Source organism: Heteronotia binoei, chromosome 21, assembly GCF_032191835.1.
Source record: "Heteronotia binoei isolate CCM8104 ecotype False Entrance Well chromosome 21, APGP_CSIRO_Hbin_v1, whole genome shotgun sequence".
Lineage (NCBI taxonomy): Eukaryota > Metazoa > Chordata > Lepidosauria > Squamata > Gekkonidae > Heteronotia > Heteronotia binoei.
Window position 1 is genome coordinate 83,416,340 of NC_083243.1, and position 21,575 is coordinate 83,437,914.

At 40.2% G+C, this 21,575-nt stretch overlaps 1 protein-coding gene across 1 annotated transcript; it reads left to right on the top strand.

The window, feature by feature from the left end:
• The first annotated feature begins 11,278 nt into the window (after positions 1-11,278).
• Positions 11,279-21,458, top strand: LOC132589399 (photoreceptor outer segment membrane glycoprotein 2-like). The gene is made up of 3 exons (XM_060262123.1): positions 11,279-11,934; positions 16,086-16,332; positions 21,049-21,458. The coding sequence occupies exons 1-3, from the start codon at positions 11,354-11,356 to the stop codon at positions 21,310-21,312; spliced, it is 1,092 nt and encodes a 363-aa protein (XP_060118106.1). The 5' UTR covers positions 11,279-11,353; the 3' UTR covers positions 21,313-21,458.
• The last annotated feature ends 117 nt before the right edge of the window (positions 21,459-21,575 follow it).

The following is a 21,575-nucleotide window of genomic DNA, read 5'->3' on the forward strand; positions in this document are numbered from 1 at the left end:
GAATCACCTGTTACTTTCTGTCCCTGTTGGGGAGGATGGTCCCATGTGTGCTGGAGATCCTGTCCTGAACTTATTTGCCATTGCCTCCCTCCATATAACTACCCTGGTATTCTTTGGAAGGTCTCTCAACCAAATACTAGCCAGGACCAACCCTGCTAGCTTCCAAGAACTGACAAGATCAAGCTAGCTTGGGCTATCCAAGTCAGGGCATATGATTTGTACCACTCCAGCTAACATTTGCCCATGTCAGAGGAAATCTGTTGAGGCATGGGGTTGAATTTGGGAGGCCTACCAAAGTAAGGTTGCCAGGTCCCCCCTGGCCACCAGAAGAGGATGGCGCATAGAAATCTGCATGCTGGTATCCCTACCAAAAGTCTGACTCTGGAATTTTAAAAAAGGAGATAGGTAAAACCGTTTTGCTTAAATAGACTTTTATGATGTAGTTCAATAAATTGTCTTATGATTTGTTGTTTCTGTTCTGTTTTTTTTTAATTTATTTTTTCTTATTCTATGCTTACATTGTGATTATAGTAGTTTATATATTTTGTTATTAATTTAGGCTTCCTTTTCTGGAGAGGAAAAGCAGGATAATTAGTATATACAACATTATTTGATAGAAATATAATATTTTCAACAGCTAGAGTAAAATACTGATCTCTTGAACCTGAGTGGAGAAATATATTACACACACAGAGAGAGATTATAATTTATATTATAGAAAATATAAAAGCAGAAAGGACACTTTGTCTCATCTTAAAAGACACCAGGAAGCAGGACTGGTACCCTGTACTCTGACCTCATTGTCAAGCATGCAGATTTCTATGCGCCATGATAGACCATAAGACAAAGAGCAGGACACTCCCCCGCTCCCCTCTTTCTTCTTTTACAACCTAGGGCAAGTAATAAATCCATCTGGCCCAAGGATGTTTAGGTTAGCCTTGCTGTGAACAGTGTGATGCGTCTCTCCCCCAGATTCACACAGCCAGATCTTATCTGCTCTCAGAGAAAGTGTGAGAAAGGGAGATGTTTGTAACAGCCTGCATTCCTAAGTAGTAGAAGAGATACTAAGTAGTAACCTTTGAACCTGTGACTCAAATTGCATCTTTATGTTACTCTTTGAACTTTGAAGCTATTCTATAAAGTATCTATGTGTGTCTGTGTACATCATTACTTCCAAGGAATCTGTCCTTGGCAAAGCTATGGCGTTTCTACAATAAAGCAACTTTTGATTGAATAACAAAAGACTGATCATTGAGAAATATCGATGCTTGACACTCATGGCTCCACAATTGATTTTTGTCTGTTTTTTTTAAATTTATTTCCCCAGAGGTGTTAATGTAGGACCCCAAATTTTGCTGCATCCCTTGAGATCATCCCTTCACTATATGTAAACACTTTCCCTCCCTATTGTTGTTCCTAAATGATTAGATTAAGTCACTCGTCTTAGGTGCTTGTGGGAATTTAGAGGGAGAATAAACTAATTTTTTTTACCACGCCCCAAACTCTCCTTACATTCTTCTATATAGAATAGAATCCATACATTCCAAAGGGCTTGAGCAGAGCAATTTCCTCTTCCCCACACTTAAACTGACCCTCAGCATTCCATGCTTTCTAAAGAGTATGCTCAACATTTCATGCTGTATGCTTAGTCACCCTCAGGCTATTTGTGGGTGGTTTGATCATTTTTCTTTCAGTAAACTGTACAAGGCCATATTTTTTTTCCTGTTTTTGGGGAATCCTCCAATTACCTGAAATCACCTATCATGTTTCTTAGTGCTATACAGTTTTTACTGCTGTCATGCAAGCCATGAGTTACCCACTTATTAGATATAAAAAGAGTTGCCAATCCCCATTTGGGGCAGGGAAATAGGTTACAAAAAAACTCCGTGAAAAACCACTGTGGCTAATAGCCACTGATGGACCTCTGCTCCATATTTTTCTCTAATCTCCTCTTGAAGCTGGCTATGCTTGTAGCCGCCACCACCTCCTGTGGCAGTGAATTCCACATGTTAATCACCCTTTGGGTGAAGAAGTACTTCCTTCTATCCGTTTTAACCTGACTGCTCAGCAATTTCATTGAATGCCCACAAGTTCTTGTATTGTGAGAAAGGGAGAAAAGTACTACACGCGTAATGTCCGCTACCTTTGCACCAGGCAGGCAAGTCACCATACAATCAGTATGCGGTTTTGCCACCCAGCTGTCTACTTGCCTAAGGATCAAATCACCAACTAACAAGACCCCCCCCCTCTCCCTGCCCAGGGATGGTTCCTTGGCGTGAAAGGATACCCACTCACTAACTGAAGAAGAGGTCCCTTCTGAGGGCGCATTCCCCTTATCCTCAGCACGGTGCCCTGTTCCCTCTCGACCCTCACACTCCCTGGCAACAATTGGGCTGCCACGTTCAGATCGGGGCTCATCTAATACATCCCCAAGAGTCTTCTCCAAGTGCCTAACTGACTGTCTCTGCTTCTCCAGGTCAGTCACCTCGGCTTCAAGGGTACGAACTCGTTCCCTGAGGACCAGGAGCTCCTTGCATCGAGAACACACCCAAGTGACATTCAGTGTAAAACACTGGAAAGCACCCACCCCCCTGCTGGCATTTTACTTTCATGATAGCTTTTTAAAAAATATACAGTCCCCTTTTAAATCCTGTTTGTTTATGTGGCTCTCCTTCTGGAGGGTCAGCTTACCTTATTGGGAACACAAGGAATCTGGATTCCTGGTCCTTACAGAGCCCCAGCCTAAGAGCCACAGGCCAAGAGCCCTTTAGCTCTCTGGCAAGGCGCAGCTTAATAATGCAAAGAGGGTGGGGAACACAGCCACGCCTAATCAATCAGCAACAATCAACTTCAATCACCTTCAGCCCACTCAAACCAAACTGACAGCAGTTCCCCAGCAAGCACAAAGAATTTTCAGCAGTCACACAAACTCAGAAATTATCAGCAACTTCCCCAGCTGCTTAGAAAGCCAAACCTCACCCTTATAGCACTTATTCTCTGCTCTCTCTCAGAGCTTCTCTGAAATGTGCTCAGCCTCTGGCAAGGTGCAGCTTAATAATGATAAATAATGATATTTATGCAGAATGTTCAGAAGCAAGACAGAGCACAAAAGGAACTGAAGTAGAAATGTTGGTGTGAGGGGCAAAAGCATAAAGAGAAAAGTTAAGGAGAGGAAGGAGAAATAGGGAAAGTAGAAAGACCAACAGAACAGAATGAGAACAAAGGTTAAGAGGCAGCAAAGAGAAAGTGGGAAGCTGGAAAGTCATGAGACAAGGGCAAAACTGTCAAGTTTGAGGGAAAGGAACAGAAACAACTCAATTAGGACTATATGCCAATACTGCCATCTATTGTTTTCTGTCTTTCATTTCAGAATAATGGCTTTTTGTATTGACAAACTTAAAGGATATTGGTTATTGATTACATATTACATATCCATCTAAAATGTTTACTAACTTTATTGATTACTACCTTTGTTGTTGTCCCATGCAAATGTTATCCAGACAAAACTTGATGTTCTTTCAATTTGTTAATTTCAACATTTTGTCATTGGATTCTAACTTTGTCCTACTTTGCATGCTTAACCACTGCCCATCAGCGATATGTAGCATTGCACATTGTATCTCATCTGATGAAGTATGCATGCACTCAAAAGCTTACATTCTGAATAAAACTCGGTTGGTCTTAAAGGTGCTACTGGACTCCAACTTTGTTCTATTGCTTCAGACCAACACGGCTGCGCACCTGGATCTACAAAACTTTTTAGTGGGAGAAGTTGACCTCAGGCAGTTGGGTACACAGAATTAAATACCAAATGTTATATCCCCACTTCCTCCTCAACACCCCCATCCTTCAGTTCTTCCTCATCTTGCCATCAGGAACATAGTGTTAAATCTAAAAAAAAAAAATTCAGCTGTCCTTTGCCCAACTAGCTCCTGTGGATCTACCCTTCTTTTCCATTTCAATTTGAAACACCTTCAGTCTATAATGGACTGCTCATCACTCACACTTCAACACAGAAGCTACTGACTTTTGGAATTCAGTTCCAGGCAATTTAGCTATATTTTCCAACAGAGGCTATACTTTGTAGTAAATGTTAAAACCTGCAACATTGTTTATTTAGTTTATAACCTTCCTAATCCCAATCTCTCTGGACAAATAAACAATTATGCATAGGGTTACCAAATGCCTGGAGAGAAAAAATTCTGTCCTTTTAATAAAGACTATATGGGAAGTTATGTACTAGGTTATTTACCTTTAAGCCATGAAAAGCTTCAACTGCTCATTTTCACGTATTAAGCTTCCATAAAAGGGCCAGGACATTTTTTCTGCTGTTTGTTGGCAACCCTAGACAGATATTAATATCTGAATCAGATATTAATGAAGAATCTTGAGAGTCCCTTGGACTGCAAGAAGATCCAATCAGTCAGTCCTAAGGGAAATCAACCCTGACTGTTCCCTGGAAGGTCAGATGCTGAAGCTCAAATACTTTGGCCACCAAGTAAGAAGGGAGCACTCACTGGAGAAGATCCTGATGCTGGGAAAGACAGAAAGCAAAAGAAGGGGGTGGCAAACAATGAGATAACTGGACAGCATTACTAATATAACTAACACGAATTTGAGCAGACTTTGGAGGATAGTAGAAGACAGGAGGGCCTGGTGTGACTTTGTCCATGGGGTCACAAAGAGTCGGACTCAACTGTGTGACTGAACAACAACACCTGAATCAGAGACATTTAGAATCTGAGCCTGGGCATGCAATAATGGCAATAATACTGCAGCATTTGTATTTAAAGTGTTGTATTGGATAACCACTGCAGGTTAATACACATGAACACAAAAAGCTGCCTTATACTGAGTTAGACTGCTTGGTCAGTATGATCTACTCTCAGTGATGGCTGCTTTCAGGTATAGCTCTTTCAGATCACTTACTACCTGATCGTTTTAACTGAAGATGCTAAGGATTTAAACTTGCATGGAAAGCAGGTGCTTTATCACTGATCCAAGGCTCCATCCCATCTGAAATTTTACTATCTAATGATTTCCTTGTTTATTAGAATGTCTTTTGAAGAGATGTATTTGAACAATTATAAGTTATAATGTTTTTATGTGAAAGATCTAAGGGCTAATTAAGTATCAGACAAGGGCGCTGGAAGAAGTAGCATAACAAAGGCTTGTGAAAGTAGGTTCCTTGAGAGCACATAAGTCATGGGGGTTCCAAATTACATCTGATTAAGTGGCATGTTTTGTAGGATTTAGCCTGCAGGCATATAGTACATTCAGTAAATCTCTTAGCCATGATTAAGGATGTGGCTGAGATTAGCAAAGGCTGGTGTCCAGAAATCATTTTCTCTCTCTGTCCTGTCAAGTCAAGCACACAGTTCTTGAAATGACAGAAGCCAATTCCACCTGAGTATGTGGAATCCCTTCTCCCCTCTACTTAGCCCTATTTCACCATCAAAGTGTCAGCTTTGAGAAGATGCTTCAAAACAGGTTGGTGACTTTCTTAATATCAGCTTTGCTTGATACTTTTTAAAAAGCATATAGATCTGAAAAAGGATAAGTTCCTGATTCTTCTTAAGTCTAACAGCCTCATCTTTCTAATTCTGAAACAAATGTATTACTATTATGTTACTATTATTAAATGTTAGTCATACCAGTGTTTCCAAGGAATATAACACCAGCTTTAGCGGTTGCAATATGCTGCATTTGATGCCACTTTAAATTAGCAAAAGTTATTAATGTCCAGCAGTTAAGTGATTACACACTCCTTTCTGATAAAAAGTAATTTTACCTCCCTTTGCAGAAGATAATAAAGTTTGTTATTTAAAAAAAAGAGAGAGAAAAAAGGAATTGTGTGTACAGTAATAGTCATACAATAGGGAAATATATGGAAACTAGAATTTATGCAGTTGAGTAAGTGATGGCCCTATAAATTCACTAAGAGTAAATGCAGGCTGATGACATTTCATATTCTAATATTACTTTAAAGCAACTGGAGAACAGTTTAATATGCAGATATCATACGTAGGGAAGGCCACTATAATTTCATAGCCTTTCTCTCTTCAAATAGATAACACTGGGTTGGATCCCATGATCTGTCAGTGGAAAGTACGAAGATTTGCACATTTCTCACACAATCCCCTGTTGTAGCAGTCCTCTCCAATCTCAGTAAAGACAAAACAAAAGCTGTATAAATGATCTGTTTACTTTCAGAGGCTTTAACACTTATAATTCACAATGTCTATTTGAAGAGTTCCAAGTCAAAGCACCTAGGTATTCAAATGTGCACTTGAAGCTTCAGTTAGTGTTGGTGTACCTTCAGTGAAGGGAAGTAGCAATACATTAAGCTTGTAACTAGATTAAGGAGGCTACAGCATAAATGGACATTAACTCCCCTCCCCTCCCAAATATGCAGCCTTTTTTCACTCATGGTATATACCCAGATTATGTATTTTTTGTACAGACATTTTGAAAACACTAGTTTAACACTGAGTCCCCCCCCCCCCATTTTTAATGTAATTTCGAGTGTGGTTTTGTCTCTAGAAGGATGCCCAAACCATTCTAATAAATTGAATTTGTAACTAAATCAAAAATCATTATTAAGAAGTATGATTTTACAGTAGCAATTGCATGCCCAGGAAAATTACTTCATGTCTGTCTGTCTGTCTGTCTGTCTGTCTGTCTGTCTGTCTGTCTGTCTGTCTGTCTATCTATCTATCTATCTATCTATCTATCTATCTATCTATCTATCTATCTATCTATCTATCTATCTATCTATACACACACATTAAATTACATGCGTTTAAATTAATTAAATTAGTTTTGTAAGGGTTGCTATGTGTTTACCAGGAGAAAAATAAAAGAATATTGCTCTGTATTCTTTCACCCAGTGAGCAAAATTCAGAGATTAGAGACTAATTAGTAAAGTCCAGAAAAATGTAGACATAGTATTGAAACCAGTGGAATTTTAACTTTTAGACAAAAAAAGGAAAAGTTCCAGAGGGGGACCTAGATGTGCCTATCGTTCTTTGAATTGTACCTCTTTGTGTCAGCTCTGGGACTATCCTCAATAAAAAGAAGGCATCTAGTGTGATCAGAAAGCTGGCTTTATTGATAGATAGAACAGTAGCAATACACAATGGTGTCAGAACTGGTTCACCTGTGATGTGACTAGTCTTATATACCTTATCTTGGACTGTTAGACAGCCCTCCAAAATTACAGTGCAAAAAGCCCGCGTTTAGCAATACAAATTGGTTCCCACCAACACCTCTCTCATACCAGACAGTGGGCAGCGGAGCAGTCTCTACAAAGAGATAATATGGCCTTGAGGGTACAGCTTCACTCCCTTTTGTAGGGCATAAATGAATACTTATGACTGTTGCAAAGTGAAAGTCAAGGCAAGGCAGGTATGGTGCGCCCTCCCCCAGCCTTCATACATTCAGCATACAGAAATAGCAAAATGACAAGGGCCCTTGACACTTTGCTCCAATCCAGAGGTTCATATGTACCCAAAAAAAGTATATGTACTATCTACTGTATAAAATCCACATAGTTGGAGACCACTGTTGCCTTGTCAGTTACCAGATGGATTGTGTAGGCCATGAAAGATCAGATTTATTATTTATGTATTGTTTTTATTGTCTGCCTTACTCAATGAGACTGAAATCAGATTACACAGTCCTACAACTGATAGACAATTTAAAAACTGATAAGTCACCAGGCCTGGTGAACTTGTGAATCTCCTGACAAAAATATGTAATCTTTCATTAAAATCTGCCTCCGTTCCTGAGGAATGAAAGGTAGCTAATGTCATCCCCATCTTTAAAAAGGGTTCCAGAGATCCAGGAAACTACAGGCCAGTCAGTCTGACTTCAATACCAGGAAAGCTGGTGCAAACCACTATTAAAGAGATAATTAGTAGGCACATTGATGAACAAAAGTTAGTGAGGAAGACTCAGCATGGGTTCTGTAAGGGAAGATCTTGTCTCACTAACCTGTTAGAGTTCTTTGAGGGGGTGAACAAACATGTGAACAAAGGGGACCCAATAGATGTTGTTTACCTTGACTTCCAGAAAGCTTTTGATAACGTTTCTCATCAAAGGCTCCTAAGTAAGCTCAAGAGTCATGGGGTAAAAGGACAAGTCCTCTTGTGGATCAAAACTGGCTAATTAACAGGAAACAGAGAGTGAGTATAAATGGGCAATTTTTGAAGTGGAGGGTTAGAACGCATAAAAGGAAGTACTTCTTCACCCAAAGGTTGATTAACACATGGAATTCACTACCACAGGAGGCGGTGGTGGCTACAAGCATAGACAGCTTCAAGAAGGGATTGGATAAACATATGGAGGAGAGGTCCATAATAGCTATTAGCCACAGCATATTGTTGGAACTCTCTGTCTGTAGCAGTGATGCTCTGTATTCTTGGTGCTTGGGGGGGGGGCACAATGGGAGGGCTTCTAGTCTCCTGGCCCCACTGATGGATCTCCTGATGGCATCTGGGTTTTTTGGCCACTGTGTGAAACAGAGTGTTGGACTGGATGGGCCATTGGCCTGATCCAGCATGGCTTCTCTCATGTTCTTAGTGTAAATTGCTAATAGTCCATACAAACACACATCTAATAAGCATCACCTAAAAAGGTAATGGTAGTCCCCTATGCAAGCACCCGTCGTTTCCAACTCTGTGGTGACGTCACATCAGGACATTTTCACGGCAGACTTTTTACAGGATGGTTTGCCATTGCCTTCCCCAGTCATCTGCACTTTTCCCCCAGCAAGCTGGGTACTCATTTTACCTATCTCGGAAGGATGGAAAGGTAGCCCTTGATCGGGCTACCTGAACCCAGCTTCTGCCATGATCAAACTCAGGTCGTGAGCAGAGAGCTCAGACTGCAGTAATGCAGCTTTACCACTCTGTGCAACGGGCTCTTTAAGCACCCTCTAGGTCATTTCAAATAATATGGGGAGTCATCAGTGTACTAGGACTAGCGTTACCAAACTCTGAAAGAGGATAGCATGTTAGGCATGATAATGAAGAAAAATTGTATTATATCAGTAGAAAACAATAAAACAACAATTAATATGTACCCACTGTTAACCCAATTAATTTCAGGGTAGGGAAACAAGTCCACACACAGGAGTCTTTTTCTTTCAAGGATACCAGGGCTTTTTTTGAGCAGGAATGCACAGGAACACAGTTCCAGCTGGCTTGGCATCAGGGAGTGTGGTCTAATACGCAAATGAGTTCATGCTGGACTTTTTCTACAAAAAAAGCCCTGGATAGAACTATGCATTTGCATCAGAACTAGTATGTCAATTTAAAAAATAACAGCTGCATCTGGAAGCTTGGTTCCTGCTCCCCAAACTTTTTACACAAATAAATATAAAACAAAAATTATCATTGCCTTATTTCAGCAGAATGACATGAGCACCAGGGTGCTGCTTTTTCCTGGAAACAGTACACCTAATGTTTTAGGAATGGAAATCCAGCAAGACTACAAGAATATCTGGAGATCTATCTAAGCCCAGGCTAGCCCAATCTTGTCAGATCTTGGAAGCTAAGCAGGGTTGGCCCTGACTAGTATTTGAATAGGAGACTGTGAAGGAATACCAGGGGCATGACACAGAGGGAGGCAATGGCAAACCACCTTTGAATATCTCTTGCCTTGGAAACCCTACAGGGTCACCATAAATCAGCTGTGATTTGACAGCATTTTCCACCACCACCATCTTGTGATTCAAATATAATTTATGAGAGTTCTGAAGATTCTGTCCAAATGTGTTTGGAATGTTTGTGTTCAGCTATAGCACACTGGATCGCTTGTCAATTATATATTGTTCATTATTCAGATAGCGACCTTTTTGTGTGAAGCAGTGATCTTCCACCCATGTATTAGAACTGCAAGGTGGGTGAGCCCTTGAGCCCTTGTAGAGCTGTCATTTTTATTCCATTTCTTTATTTTGCTGCCCAAGCACATGCACAAAGAGCAAGGGAACCACATCTCCTGCCTCTCTTTGCATGTTGAATGGAGAAGCAGAACAGTGTGAGGTCATTCAGCAATGATGAGGATTGCCTTGTTAAATCCTTGGCTTGTGCCACACTGTGGTAAACACCTGGTGTTTCCTGTCCCCAGGTTTAATCTTTGGCATCTCTGTTTAATGATTTTCAAGGTACATGAAAGACCCTTCTTTGGCTGAGACCTCGAAGAGCGGCCTTTGGTCAGATTAGGCAGGACTGAGGAAGATGCACTGTTTGACATTGGCCTGTATTCAAGTTCCTGAACAAGGAAATAATGAGATCTGAGTGTATTTAAGTGACTATTTGATTTCCTTTTCCGGAACTTCTTTGTGATTGCAGTTGCCTCCTGAAGATATGAAATGACCTGGTGTAAGCTGTGCATGCAAGTGCCAGCTTAGCAACAGTCTCCGAAAACCATGCACACCAGTGCACATCTAAGGTCCCATTCCCACTAAAATGAGTCATGCCCAAGTCCTATTGAAAGTAAAGGAACAAGTTAGTCATAAATATCTCCTCCCATAGGTTTTACTGTGACTTAGTAAGGACTAACAATAATAGAATTACAAATAAAACAATTTTAAGTAGAATTTGAGTCCTCTAACACAACTGCCTAATAACATGATGTAGATGATGCACACACCAAATACACATCTGATTTAGAGAGATAAGGCTTGAATCCATTCCATTCCCAGACCTCCAGCTGAGCATAACTTCTATATCTTGGCCCTCTTGCTTCTGCCAAAGAGGCTCTTTGCAGTGTCGCTTTTGGGATAGGACAGGGATTCACCCCAAGAATAGTATGAGAGGAGAGTTGGAGATCTGTCATGAGATCTGTGAGAACTGCCCCCCAATCCTTGTAATCTTGGCCTCATGCACATGCAAGTGATTGTCATCCAATCAGGGCCTGTGGAACACCACTGGATGGGAGGGGTAAACCAGCCTCAGTTTAAGAAGGATGAAAGATTTATTTCAGCATAAGATTTTGTGGACTTTAGATTTACCTTTGAAGTGACACAAGACTCCATTTTTAAAAAACTGTTTGCGGATTCAGTTCACAATAATTTAGCTCCAATAAATATGCATATGCTATTTCTGAAGCTATTTCCTCATTGTTGGAGATGAAATGTGACATCTCAGCATTTCTTTCACTTATTTGGTACCATGTTAAGCTTACATAGGAAAGTAAAACATGTTTTATATAAATACACAGAGGAAAGACAGTAATCTCTCTCTCTCTATGCTTCATAGGCTTCTACTTTGGCATCCTGGGCACCCTCTGGTAAGCTAATAAGGAGATTTTCCGGAACAACATTTCTTTTCCTAATGCTGTTGTGACCATGGCTATCCTGAAAGTCAAATTCACCAAAACAAAGAGAGATAAATTGGTTCAAATCCTGTGGATCTTCAACTGGATTTCGGTGGTGTCTGGTATAATTCTGTTCAGTCTGGGACTGTTCTTGAAGATAGAAATCTGGAAGCACAGCGAACTGATGGCCAAAGGAGACCTTGCCTCTGCCCCTGACATGCTTATCTCTGTAGGGATTATAGCATCTTTCATCAATTTCCTTGGAGGCAAAATCTGTTTTGACTGCACAGACAATGATAAATTTAATCGATGGAAGTTAGTTATGCCCCCTTACGTTGTATGCACATTCTGTTTCACCTTCTGCATCTTGGGTGGGGCTGCTTTGTGTTACACTATGAGGAATGAGCTGGAGGAATCTCTGTATCTGGGACTGAGCGATGCTATCAGGTTCTACAAAGACACAGACATCCCTGGACGATGTTTTTTAAAGGAAATTGTAGATATGTTACAAATCAGGTTCCAGTGCTGTGGAAACAATGGTTTTAGGGATTGGTTTGAAATTCAGTGGGTGTCAGTTCGCTATCTGGATATGACTTCCAAGGATGTTCTAGAGTAAGTATTAATGTAGAACATTTGAATGGCATATAGTTCTTCCAAGCAATTAGTATCTGTTGAGCAAATGGATCAAAGAAGGTAACCAGAAAAAAAAAACTCAACTATGTAACAGTAGGGTAGAGGCTAAAGCACAAAGTTAATACTGCATGCGGAAAGTCTGCATGGTTCCATGGGATCAACATTTGTTCTAGCACAAGTTTTCATGAGTCAGAGCTCACTTCATTAAACACATGAACTGTATATTCAGAAGGCTAATACATTTATTTTAAAGGCATTCCCTTTAATAGAGGCTTAGGAGACACCCTTGAAAAGTCCATTAAACAGGTTTTCTTACAGTTTCCCTGTTGCTTCTTTTAGTATGCCAACATTTGAGCAGCATAGTGACATTATCAACAATATTCCAAAATATTGTTGATTCTGTGTGCTTCACAGACTCATTCCTTAAAATCACAATGTCTAAAGGGGTAATTTATGATATATAATGCCCTTGGAAAGCAGACTTACCTCTCTTCACACCTGTGCTGTAAAAGCAGGAAGACAACATGGACACTGGTGTGGTAAAGATTATATGCAAAGAGCTATTCAGAAGTAACACAATCCTCCTGTAAAACATTTCCCCCAAGTCACGATTTTTTTGTTATATCTCATTCAGGGAGGGCATTTTTACAGTATAGCTGAAAAAAAGTATTCAAAATTCATACAAAGGACTCTGATGCAAAAATACATGTGGCATAATGTTCATTTTCAATACAGCAAACAATATTAATCAAGTGGTCTGGCATGGAAATAGACTACATTAGCAATTATCCTTGCTAATGTAGTTTAATTCCACACCAGACCACAGAGCAATAGTTTCAGAGCACGATGTTGAAGTCAGCCTACTTAGGGTCAAAAATACATGTTACATCTTTCACAAGTCTCAAACACATGTTCACACATGAACCAACCTTCAAAAATCACTCCATCACTCTACACAGTTCAAACCCTACAAGAGGAAAGGAGGAGCTGTAGGCTTCCCTCCTGTTCCATTTTCCCCAGTGGAATAGCCATGGAGGGACCTGTTTGCCTCTTCCTTTGGCTGTATGTGTCCTTCCCAGAGCAAACAGGAAGGGTCAAGCAGGCCCTGCAGCTATTATGTTGGAAAAAATGGTGGAGGTTAGCCTGAAGACTTCCCTCTTGCAGTGTGTGGAGCTGTGCAGAGTAAAGGAGAGGTTTTTAAAGGTTAGTCCCCACATGAATGTGTGACTAGGTATCATGTAGCCTGATTTGTATCAGATGTTTGTCCCTAAGTAGGAACAGAGCCCCTGGAGCACAGCACTCCTATTTTCCAACCTTGCAGAGCAATCCAGAAGACTATCACAGTCAATTGTATCAAAATCTGTGAAGATATGTACAACAGAGCTGCAGTCTCCTTATCTATATCCTAATGGCATAGGTCATCTACCAGGGTAACCAAGGCAGTTTCAGACTGAAAGACAATGAACTGAGCCTCATCAATGAAGAATATTAGGATCTCAGTTGCCATCATTTTGCCCCATAAAAAGGGAATATTGAATGGCAATGGCCAATAGTTCTAACTATCATTAGATTTTCAGAAGGGCTTCTTTAGGAACACTTATACAGTTACTTTGTTCAAGGCAACAGAAACTTTTCACTGTTTGCACAAGGAATTCACTACCTTACAGACCCAAGCAGATACTTCCTCCAGCATGGTGTCATTAACTAAGAAGGGCAATAATCAATCCTACAAGTGTCAGGCAACATCTCTCCATGCACCTTAACAACTTTCAGGATACAACTGAAAGCAATCCAAAGAAAAAGGACAGAAAGGTGGTAAAGAAACATACTGTAATTGTAATATATGAAGCATATTTTCCTAGGTGGACATTTTTTTCCATGTGGCCAGTCCCTAATAGTGCTGTCCAGGTTTGGAAAGTGGTTGACTATATTCTGTGAGGTTTTATTTTTCTGTACGATACTGGCTTTCGTCCCCTGGCTCTTTTACTTGAACCTAATTTCTTTCTATCCCAGGGTCTAGTTCAACGGTTGAAGCATTTTAAAGCAACCCCTATACATGTACATAATACTAAGTTCCAGTTTTTATTCAGATGGTGAACTGATATTTTGTGCTTATCATATATGTAATTATCGTGTTGTTCATAGTAGAATTGTATCTCATGAATATCTTCTTATTTGTAAAGTTTGCTTTACAGTTTCTGCCATAAACTGGAATCTAGGAAGATCTTTATTCCTAGCCATCACCCTCAACTTAGGCCTAGTCCTTTTCACAGAGTGGAATTGAGGTGATAAGCCTTGCCCAACTGTAGGATTGCCAACCAGTGGGAGGCTTGGAGGGGATGCCAGCTGCCATAATTTCAACTGTACAGTGTCACTTCTAGCACAAACTTGGAAGTGATGTCATCACACTGGAGTAATGCTCTGGGATTCCACTGAACATATGGATTTAGTCCACTATTTTGGAGGGGGGGCGGTATCCACTTCCCTTCCTCGGATGCAAGATTTCCCCTCTGTTTTTCTTCCCTGTTACTGACTGAGCCACCCTAGTAATATGTTTTTGCCTTTGTTGAAGAACTCTGGCTGTCCCATCCTATCATAGCACAATATTTTGACCGTTGGCTCAGCCCAAAAACCTGAAGGAAGGATTAGGAGCCCACTTTAACTTAAACAACTTAAATAGCACTCAAGGTCTTTTGAAATTCAAAAATAACAAAATATGTTATTTAATATAGAAGGGAAAGGTCAGGTGAAATCAGGGGATTGACATTTCTGCGGTAGTAAAACCAGTACACGCACAGACCAGTTCTTATGTTTCAGGCTAATGAGAGTTTCTTAAGCTTTTCGCAGTTATTTAAATCTTTATGTTGAAAGGATTTTGTTCCAGTGTTTTCCCCAAATGCTCTAGTGCACTTTCTTTGAGTATTCTTTTTGTTTCCAGAAGGCTGGTACACTCTTTCCAGTACCCAAACCCCTTCTCTTGAAAGACTGGTACTTGTCTTTAGTTTTTAACTGACTCTTAAAGTTTCTACAGGCAGTTTCTAACCACACCAGATCAGGGATCTCTGCACTCTTCAGAGCTAACTCTCTGTTTGATTGGGTAGGGAATTTTCTTCACTCTCTCAAAGATCTATCCCCTTTCCTTGGCCTGAATGGGAATCTTTTCCTGCTTCCCAAGTTTCCTTGCCATCTTTCCCCAGTTTTTTGTCTGTGTTAAACTGCTCTCAGCTAACTCTGAAATCAGACTCCATTTAGTCAAGGCAGAAATCTGACTGGGTCTCTCCTCAGCATAGAGCCCTTTCAAGACTTCCTCAGCTCAGCTAACCAATCAAGTTGCTCGAAGCAGCCTGTCACTCAAGGCTCTCTGTTTCTGTGAAGCATTAACCCTTTACAGTCCTTCACCTGTTTGTACAACACTTCTAAGCTTTTAAAAGTGCAGTCACATAGCCCTACTCAATCAATGCATGTTCAGTCTACTGGAAGAACAGATACGTTGTATATGCAAACTTTGTGTGTAGGCTTGTATGCATCACAATTTCTCCAAGTCATGTGTACAACTCCTACATGTGCCTGTTTGTATGCATGTTGGATCTGTTCTCACAGTAAGCTGAATGTGTGCAGATCAAGGATGGCACTTTCTGGCATGTTCCTACTTCCCCCATGCTCATTCCTTCAAAGGACAGATTAAGGCAAAACAAAGAGAGCATCAAGAACATGTTGCTTAATCAGTTACTTTTCTTAAAAACTATATCCCTTTGGACGAATATTTTAGTTTAAGCTCCTATACTATTTTGAGGTCAAGAATGCACAAAGTATGTGATGGGCTCTTATTGTTTACTTCTGGAAATGAGGCTTTTCACTCAAGTGACTGAATCCCAAAGGGGATAAGAAACAAATACACCATGCACTTCTGAAGGAAAAAGTCATTTGGTCTAGTTTAAAAAAAAATACAAATAACATAGAATTTTATTTTTAGACTAAGTAAACCATTTTCTACCCACAAAAACATTCCACTCCAAGAATCAATGTGTTCTTATACTTATTCCACCCAGAAAAGGAGTTAGTTAGTGCCTAACTGAGACCTGTTACTTTAACCATCTTTACAATGCTCATTTTCCTCCATTTTGTTGCAGTCGCCTAAACAGTAACATTGATGGGAAGTACTTGGTGGATGGGGTTCCCTTCAGCTGCTGTAATCCGAACTCCCCTCGGCCTTGTATCCAGTACCAACTCACCAACAACAGCGCTCACCACAACTACGATTTTCTGACAGAAGACCTCAATATTTGGATGAAAGGCTGCAGGGAGGCCCTAGTGGACTATTACACTGGCATCATGAAATCCATTGCTGTCTCTGTTTTCCTCATCTGGTTGTTTGAGGTAAAAATAGTGAGCTTTTCCGTTTATTGGAAGAACAGAGATGCAAATTTTGCATGTAGGCATGTCATTAAAAATTTTTTTAAATTTTTCATTAGGGTTGACAATCCCCTGATAGGGACTAGGGATCCCATGGTTTGGAGGCACTCCCCTTGCTTCAGGGTAATCAGAAAGTGGGGGGGAGGGTTTGAAATTGGGCACTCCATTATACTCTATGGAGACTGATATAATGGAGTGCCAACTTTCATAGGGTATAATGGAAAATCGATCTGTGGGTATTTGTGGCTCTGGGGGAGCTGTTTTTTGAGGTAGAGCCACCAAATTTTCAGCAAAGCTTCCTCAAAAAATCCCCCCCCCCAAGTTTCAAAAAGATTGGACTGGGGGTCCAATTCTATGAGCCCCCAAAGAAGGTGCCCCATCCTAGATTATTTACAGTGAAGGGAAGGCATATAAAAGGAGCATGGTCCTAAATGTGATGGCCAAAACTCTCGTCAGAGTTCAATCATACTTGTCATGATCTTGCTGCTGGCTCCACCCCCAAAATCTCCTGGGTCTATCCCCAAAGTCCCCAGATATTTCTTGGCAACCCTATGTATGATATGCAGGAAGAAAATTATATGTAAGAAAGTCAGTATTTATGATGTCTACAGTTACCCAGAATCTTGGCAGATATATACCTGTATCCTTAATGTGCACAGGAAGCTTTGTCCAGATCAATGCGAATTTTTTAAAAAGGCAAAATAAGACCTCAGCAGAGAATATAGAGAGAATAACATGCAGTATGTCCCACTGTATAAATACACAAGTCTGAAACTAAAAATGCCTGTAAACATTGCTGCAGTGTTTACTACACTGTTTCACTACATCAGGTGACATTGTGTTGTGTAGCAACTGGTAAATATCTGATTGCTATCACAGCAAGTCTGGCACACAAGTTCAATTAGATTGAGGGTGGGTGGGCTTTAGATGTTACATATTCAAAATGCACAGGCAGTGTGAGTGATTTTCTTACTGTTTTCATGCTCCTTATTCATGTACAAAGCATAGGGAAAGAGTGGCATCTTTCCCTTACCAGAGTTGCCTGATGGCTGCCTAGAGAATATGCCATATCAACTATCTGGCCATATAGGAGTCAATCTTTGCCTGTTTTTTTTGCTGTACTCAAGCCTTTTCTCTGCCCTCCAACATCACCACCACATTCCAGGGTGCAGCATGATAATATGCTCAGGTCACTACTGAAGAAGGGGAGGAAGGTAAATTTAAAAGACCAGGAGAGGAAAGGAGCCAAGAGAAGCCATCACTTCCTCACTCCCCCTCTCTTGTGAAGTTTTAAGGTGCATTCATATTCCACGTGACTTGGTGATTTTGGTCATCACCATGGATGTTTAGAAAAGGTTTCTTACACATTCTGTTTTTCTGCAAGATCATGTAATGTCTGAATTCCCTGATTCTTTCAAATGCGTACGTTTAAAGGTGCGGGTTTTAAAATCAAGCTGCAAGTCATTGCAGAGAAATTTCTCCTTACAGAGAAATTTAAGCATCAGACAAGGAATATCAGCTGAGCAAAGGTTTCCACATTATATCAGAAGGCAAATATTTGGAAGTCAGAAGAGAATTCTTAATAAACAGTTTTAAACATGTTTTTAGTTGATGGGAACCTCTGACAGACAGGCATGCAATATTGGCATGTTCATTATGTGAACAACTTGGAAAGGGTGAATTATACTGGATATAAAGCAGGGGTGGAATTCTAGCAGGAGCTCCTTTGCATATTAGGCCACACACCCCTGATGTAGCCAACCCTCCTGGAGCTTACAAAAAAGAGCCTTGTATGCTCTTGGAGGATTGGCTACATTAGGCGGTGTGTGGCCTAATATGCAAGGAACCTCCTGCTAGAATTCCACCCTTGATATAAAGTTTTAATGGATAGCAATATGTAAAATGTTTCTGCTCAGAACTCTATAATGGAAAAAAATGTTAACCTTTATGCTGAATTAAAGTGCTCTCTCTCTCTCTCTCTTTGGGCAGCTGTTTGCATCAATTATTGCAAACACTTCAGGAGGCGATAAATAGTCAGGCAGATAGTTCTTTGTAAAAAGGAGACATGACATTCTAACAGCAGGCCTCACTCTTTCATCATGTTCTTTAATGTAGGGAAAATAACAAGGTCAAGACTAACAAAAGCTTCTTATGTCTGATGGTGCCAACATAATGGTGACCTTCTGAGTCCAGGGCATCCAGAAATACCTGCAGTTTTATCCCTCAGTAAGCTTATTCTAAAGTTGCCTCAGGCCAGGGAGGATTGTAAGTAAAGAAAAAAGGCATAATAAAAGCAGCTTGGCTGATAGGTAGTTTCTTTCTAAAATTTTCAATATGTATGGGGTCCAAGGCTAAATTGCCTCAGAATGAAGGCCTTCTCAGTGCCAGCAATTCTGTGGTAGTGAAGACATCTGTGAAATTAAAAGATCTCAAAGGAGCTGCTGTACACCTCAGGCACATCCATTTAAGAAATGTCCAAAGGGAATTCTGCTGTATGAGGGAAGAAGGTTTTCAAACTAGGGTTGCCAGCTATAGATTTGGAAATACCTGGAGGTTTTGGGAATGGAGCCTAAGGAGGGTGGGGTTTGGGGCATAATGCCATAGAGTCCAACTTTCAAAGCAGCCATTTTCTCCAGGTGAATTGATCCCTGTCACCCAGAGATTAATTATAATACCAGGAGATCTCTAGCCACCACTTGGAGGTTAATGAAAATAAAAAATGTGCCTTAAATTATTATGTAAATTGAACAATACTCTTATTAAGAAAATTACAAACATATTTACTCCAATAAACAAATCTAAATAAATCCACAGGGGTTGACAACATTAAATTACTTTGCAAGTTCATCCACACCCTTAAATCAATATACACTTCAGTTGGAAGCCTTCAAAGTTAGCAAATCTTGATTGTAGATAAAATATACCTTTAAATTGTCCATTTCAAATGAAGGTATAGAATTCATATAATCAGATTGTCAGTCTTCCAATTAAAGATTATGTAAGTACTGTGCAATAGGTGTGCTAGCTATCTTCCTGTTTCCAAACCAAATTCTTCATCAGGCAAAGGATTAATCATAATATCATATAGTAGTAAAGGCTCATTAGGGACAAAAAGTCTCCATAGAAATTTCTAAACTGGCAGCATGCTCCAAATGGCTCAAGGTCTTGTCAACCCCTGTGCATTTATTTAGATTTGTTTACTGGAGTAAAGGTGTTTGTAATTTTCTTAATAAGAGTATTGTTCAATTTTCATCGTAATTTAAGTCACATATTTTTTTTATTTTCATTGGTCGCTTGGTGACTACCCTCACTCTATTGTAACCACCTGGACTCCAGGTCCTGGAGGTTGGCAACCCTGTCTCAAATGGAGTGCTGAATTATGAAATTTTGATAAGAAATTGGAAACGGGTGTGGCAAGGGAGAAAAGGAAAAGGAGGAAAGGAGGTCCGCAATGAGGTGCAGCTGGAAGGAAACAAAAAGAATGCTTTAGGGCCAAACTAGCCAAGACTGTTTTTTTAGAAGCCATTATATAGGCTAACACAGCAGGTGTACTGCTTGCCCTGTTGGGGTCATATATAGCTCTCCACCGGAGCAAATAACACCATCTGGGGCTATTTCAGGTCATGAAAATGCATTGGGGGAAGGTTGAAGCCCTTTCTTCCCCACCCAACACCATGGTCCCAATTAGGGTCCCACCTGCTTAGGAACCAAGTTCTCAGCAGCTTGATGTGTGGTCTGTGGTGTTAGATTCAGACTGGAGAAACCCAGACCCAGTTTTCAAAAGCTCGCCTTGTGTAGTTCAGCCTGCAGTTAATATTGTGTTGGCAGTTTAAGAACATAAGAGAAGCCATGTTGGATCAGGCCAATAGCCTATCCAGTCCAACACTCTGTGTCACACAGTGACCCAAAAATTACATATATATATGTGTGTGTGTGTGTGTATGCACACACTTACACACACACACACACATATATATATATACACACATATATATACACACTGTGGCTAATAGCCACTGATGGACCTCTGCTCCATATTTTTATCTAACCCCCTCTTGAAGCCGTCTATGCTTGTAGCCGCCACACCTCCTGTGGCAGTGAATTCCACATGTTAATCACCCTTTGGGTGAAGAAATACTTCCTTTTATCTGTTTTAACCTGACTGCTCAGCAATTTCATCGAATGCCCACGAGTTCTTATATTGTGAGAAAGGGAGAAAAGTACTTTCTCCATCCCATGCATTATCTTGTATACCTCTATCATGTCACCCCGCAGTCGACGTTTCTCCAAGCTAAAGAGCCCCAAGCGTTTTAACGTTACTTCATAGGGAAAGTGTTCCAACCCTTTAATCATTCTAGTTGCCCATTTCTGGACTTTTTCCAGTGCTATAATATCCTTTTTGAGATGTGGTGACCAGAATTGCACACAGTATTCCAAATGAGACCGCACCATCGATTTATACAGGGGCATTATGATACTGGCTGATTTGTTTTCAATTCCCTTCCTAATAATTCCCAGCATGGTGTTGGCCTTTTTTATTGCAATCGCAAGGTTTATGTAACCTTGAGCAATTCCAGCACTCATTGGCCTTTACAGTATTCTTAATTCTGCAGTGTGACATAAAGTAATAAATTAATATTTTAATTACTTACAATGCTAATTGGTTTCTTTTTCTTCTAGCTGTCTGTGCTTATTGGGGTCCGTTACCTTCAAACTGCAATGGGGAATGTTGTGCTGATGGGTGATCCTCAATGTGACTCAGATGGCTGGTTATTAGAGAATGGCTTTGTGGAAACTGCCAAATATAACATCAATGTCATGAAAAACATTGGTAAAGCCAATCAAATATCCATGATCTCTGGAATGAATGACCCAAACATGGATGTCAACATTGTAAATCATGGTCCACAGAACATTCCAACACAATCAATTCCAGAACCTTAACTGAATGGGGTTGAAGACTTTAATATGGTTGGGCACTCCAATCACTATTGTGCATTTACCCCATTTTTTTCCACAGATGAGAATTAAATTATAATCTCAAGAGTGAAGTAGGTAAAGCATATTCTGGACAGGATCAAATATGGAGACTTCTGGCTAATAGTGGGACTTTATTTTGCTATCCAGATTTTTTGCATCTACAGCTTTAGTCTTACATGATCCTGTTCTCTTTTTCATTATGCATACAGATTGATGACATGGAATTT

Coding starts and splice junctions, on each gene's coding strand:
- LOC132589399 (XM_060262123.1), top strand. CDS start 11,354: ATGGCTATCCTGAAAGTCAAATTCACCAAAACAAAGAGAGATAAATTG. Junction 11,935..16,085: donor ACTTCCAAGGATGTTCTAGA/GTAAGTATTAAT, acceptor ATTTTGTTGCAG/TCGCCTAAACAGTAACATTG. Junction 16,333..21,048: donor TCCTCATCTGGTTGTTTGAG/GTAAAAATAGTG, acceptor TTTTTCTTCTAG/CTGTCTGTGCTTATTGGGGT.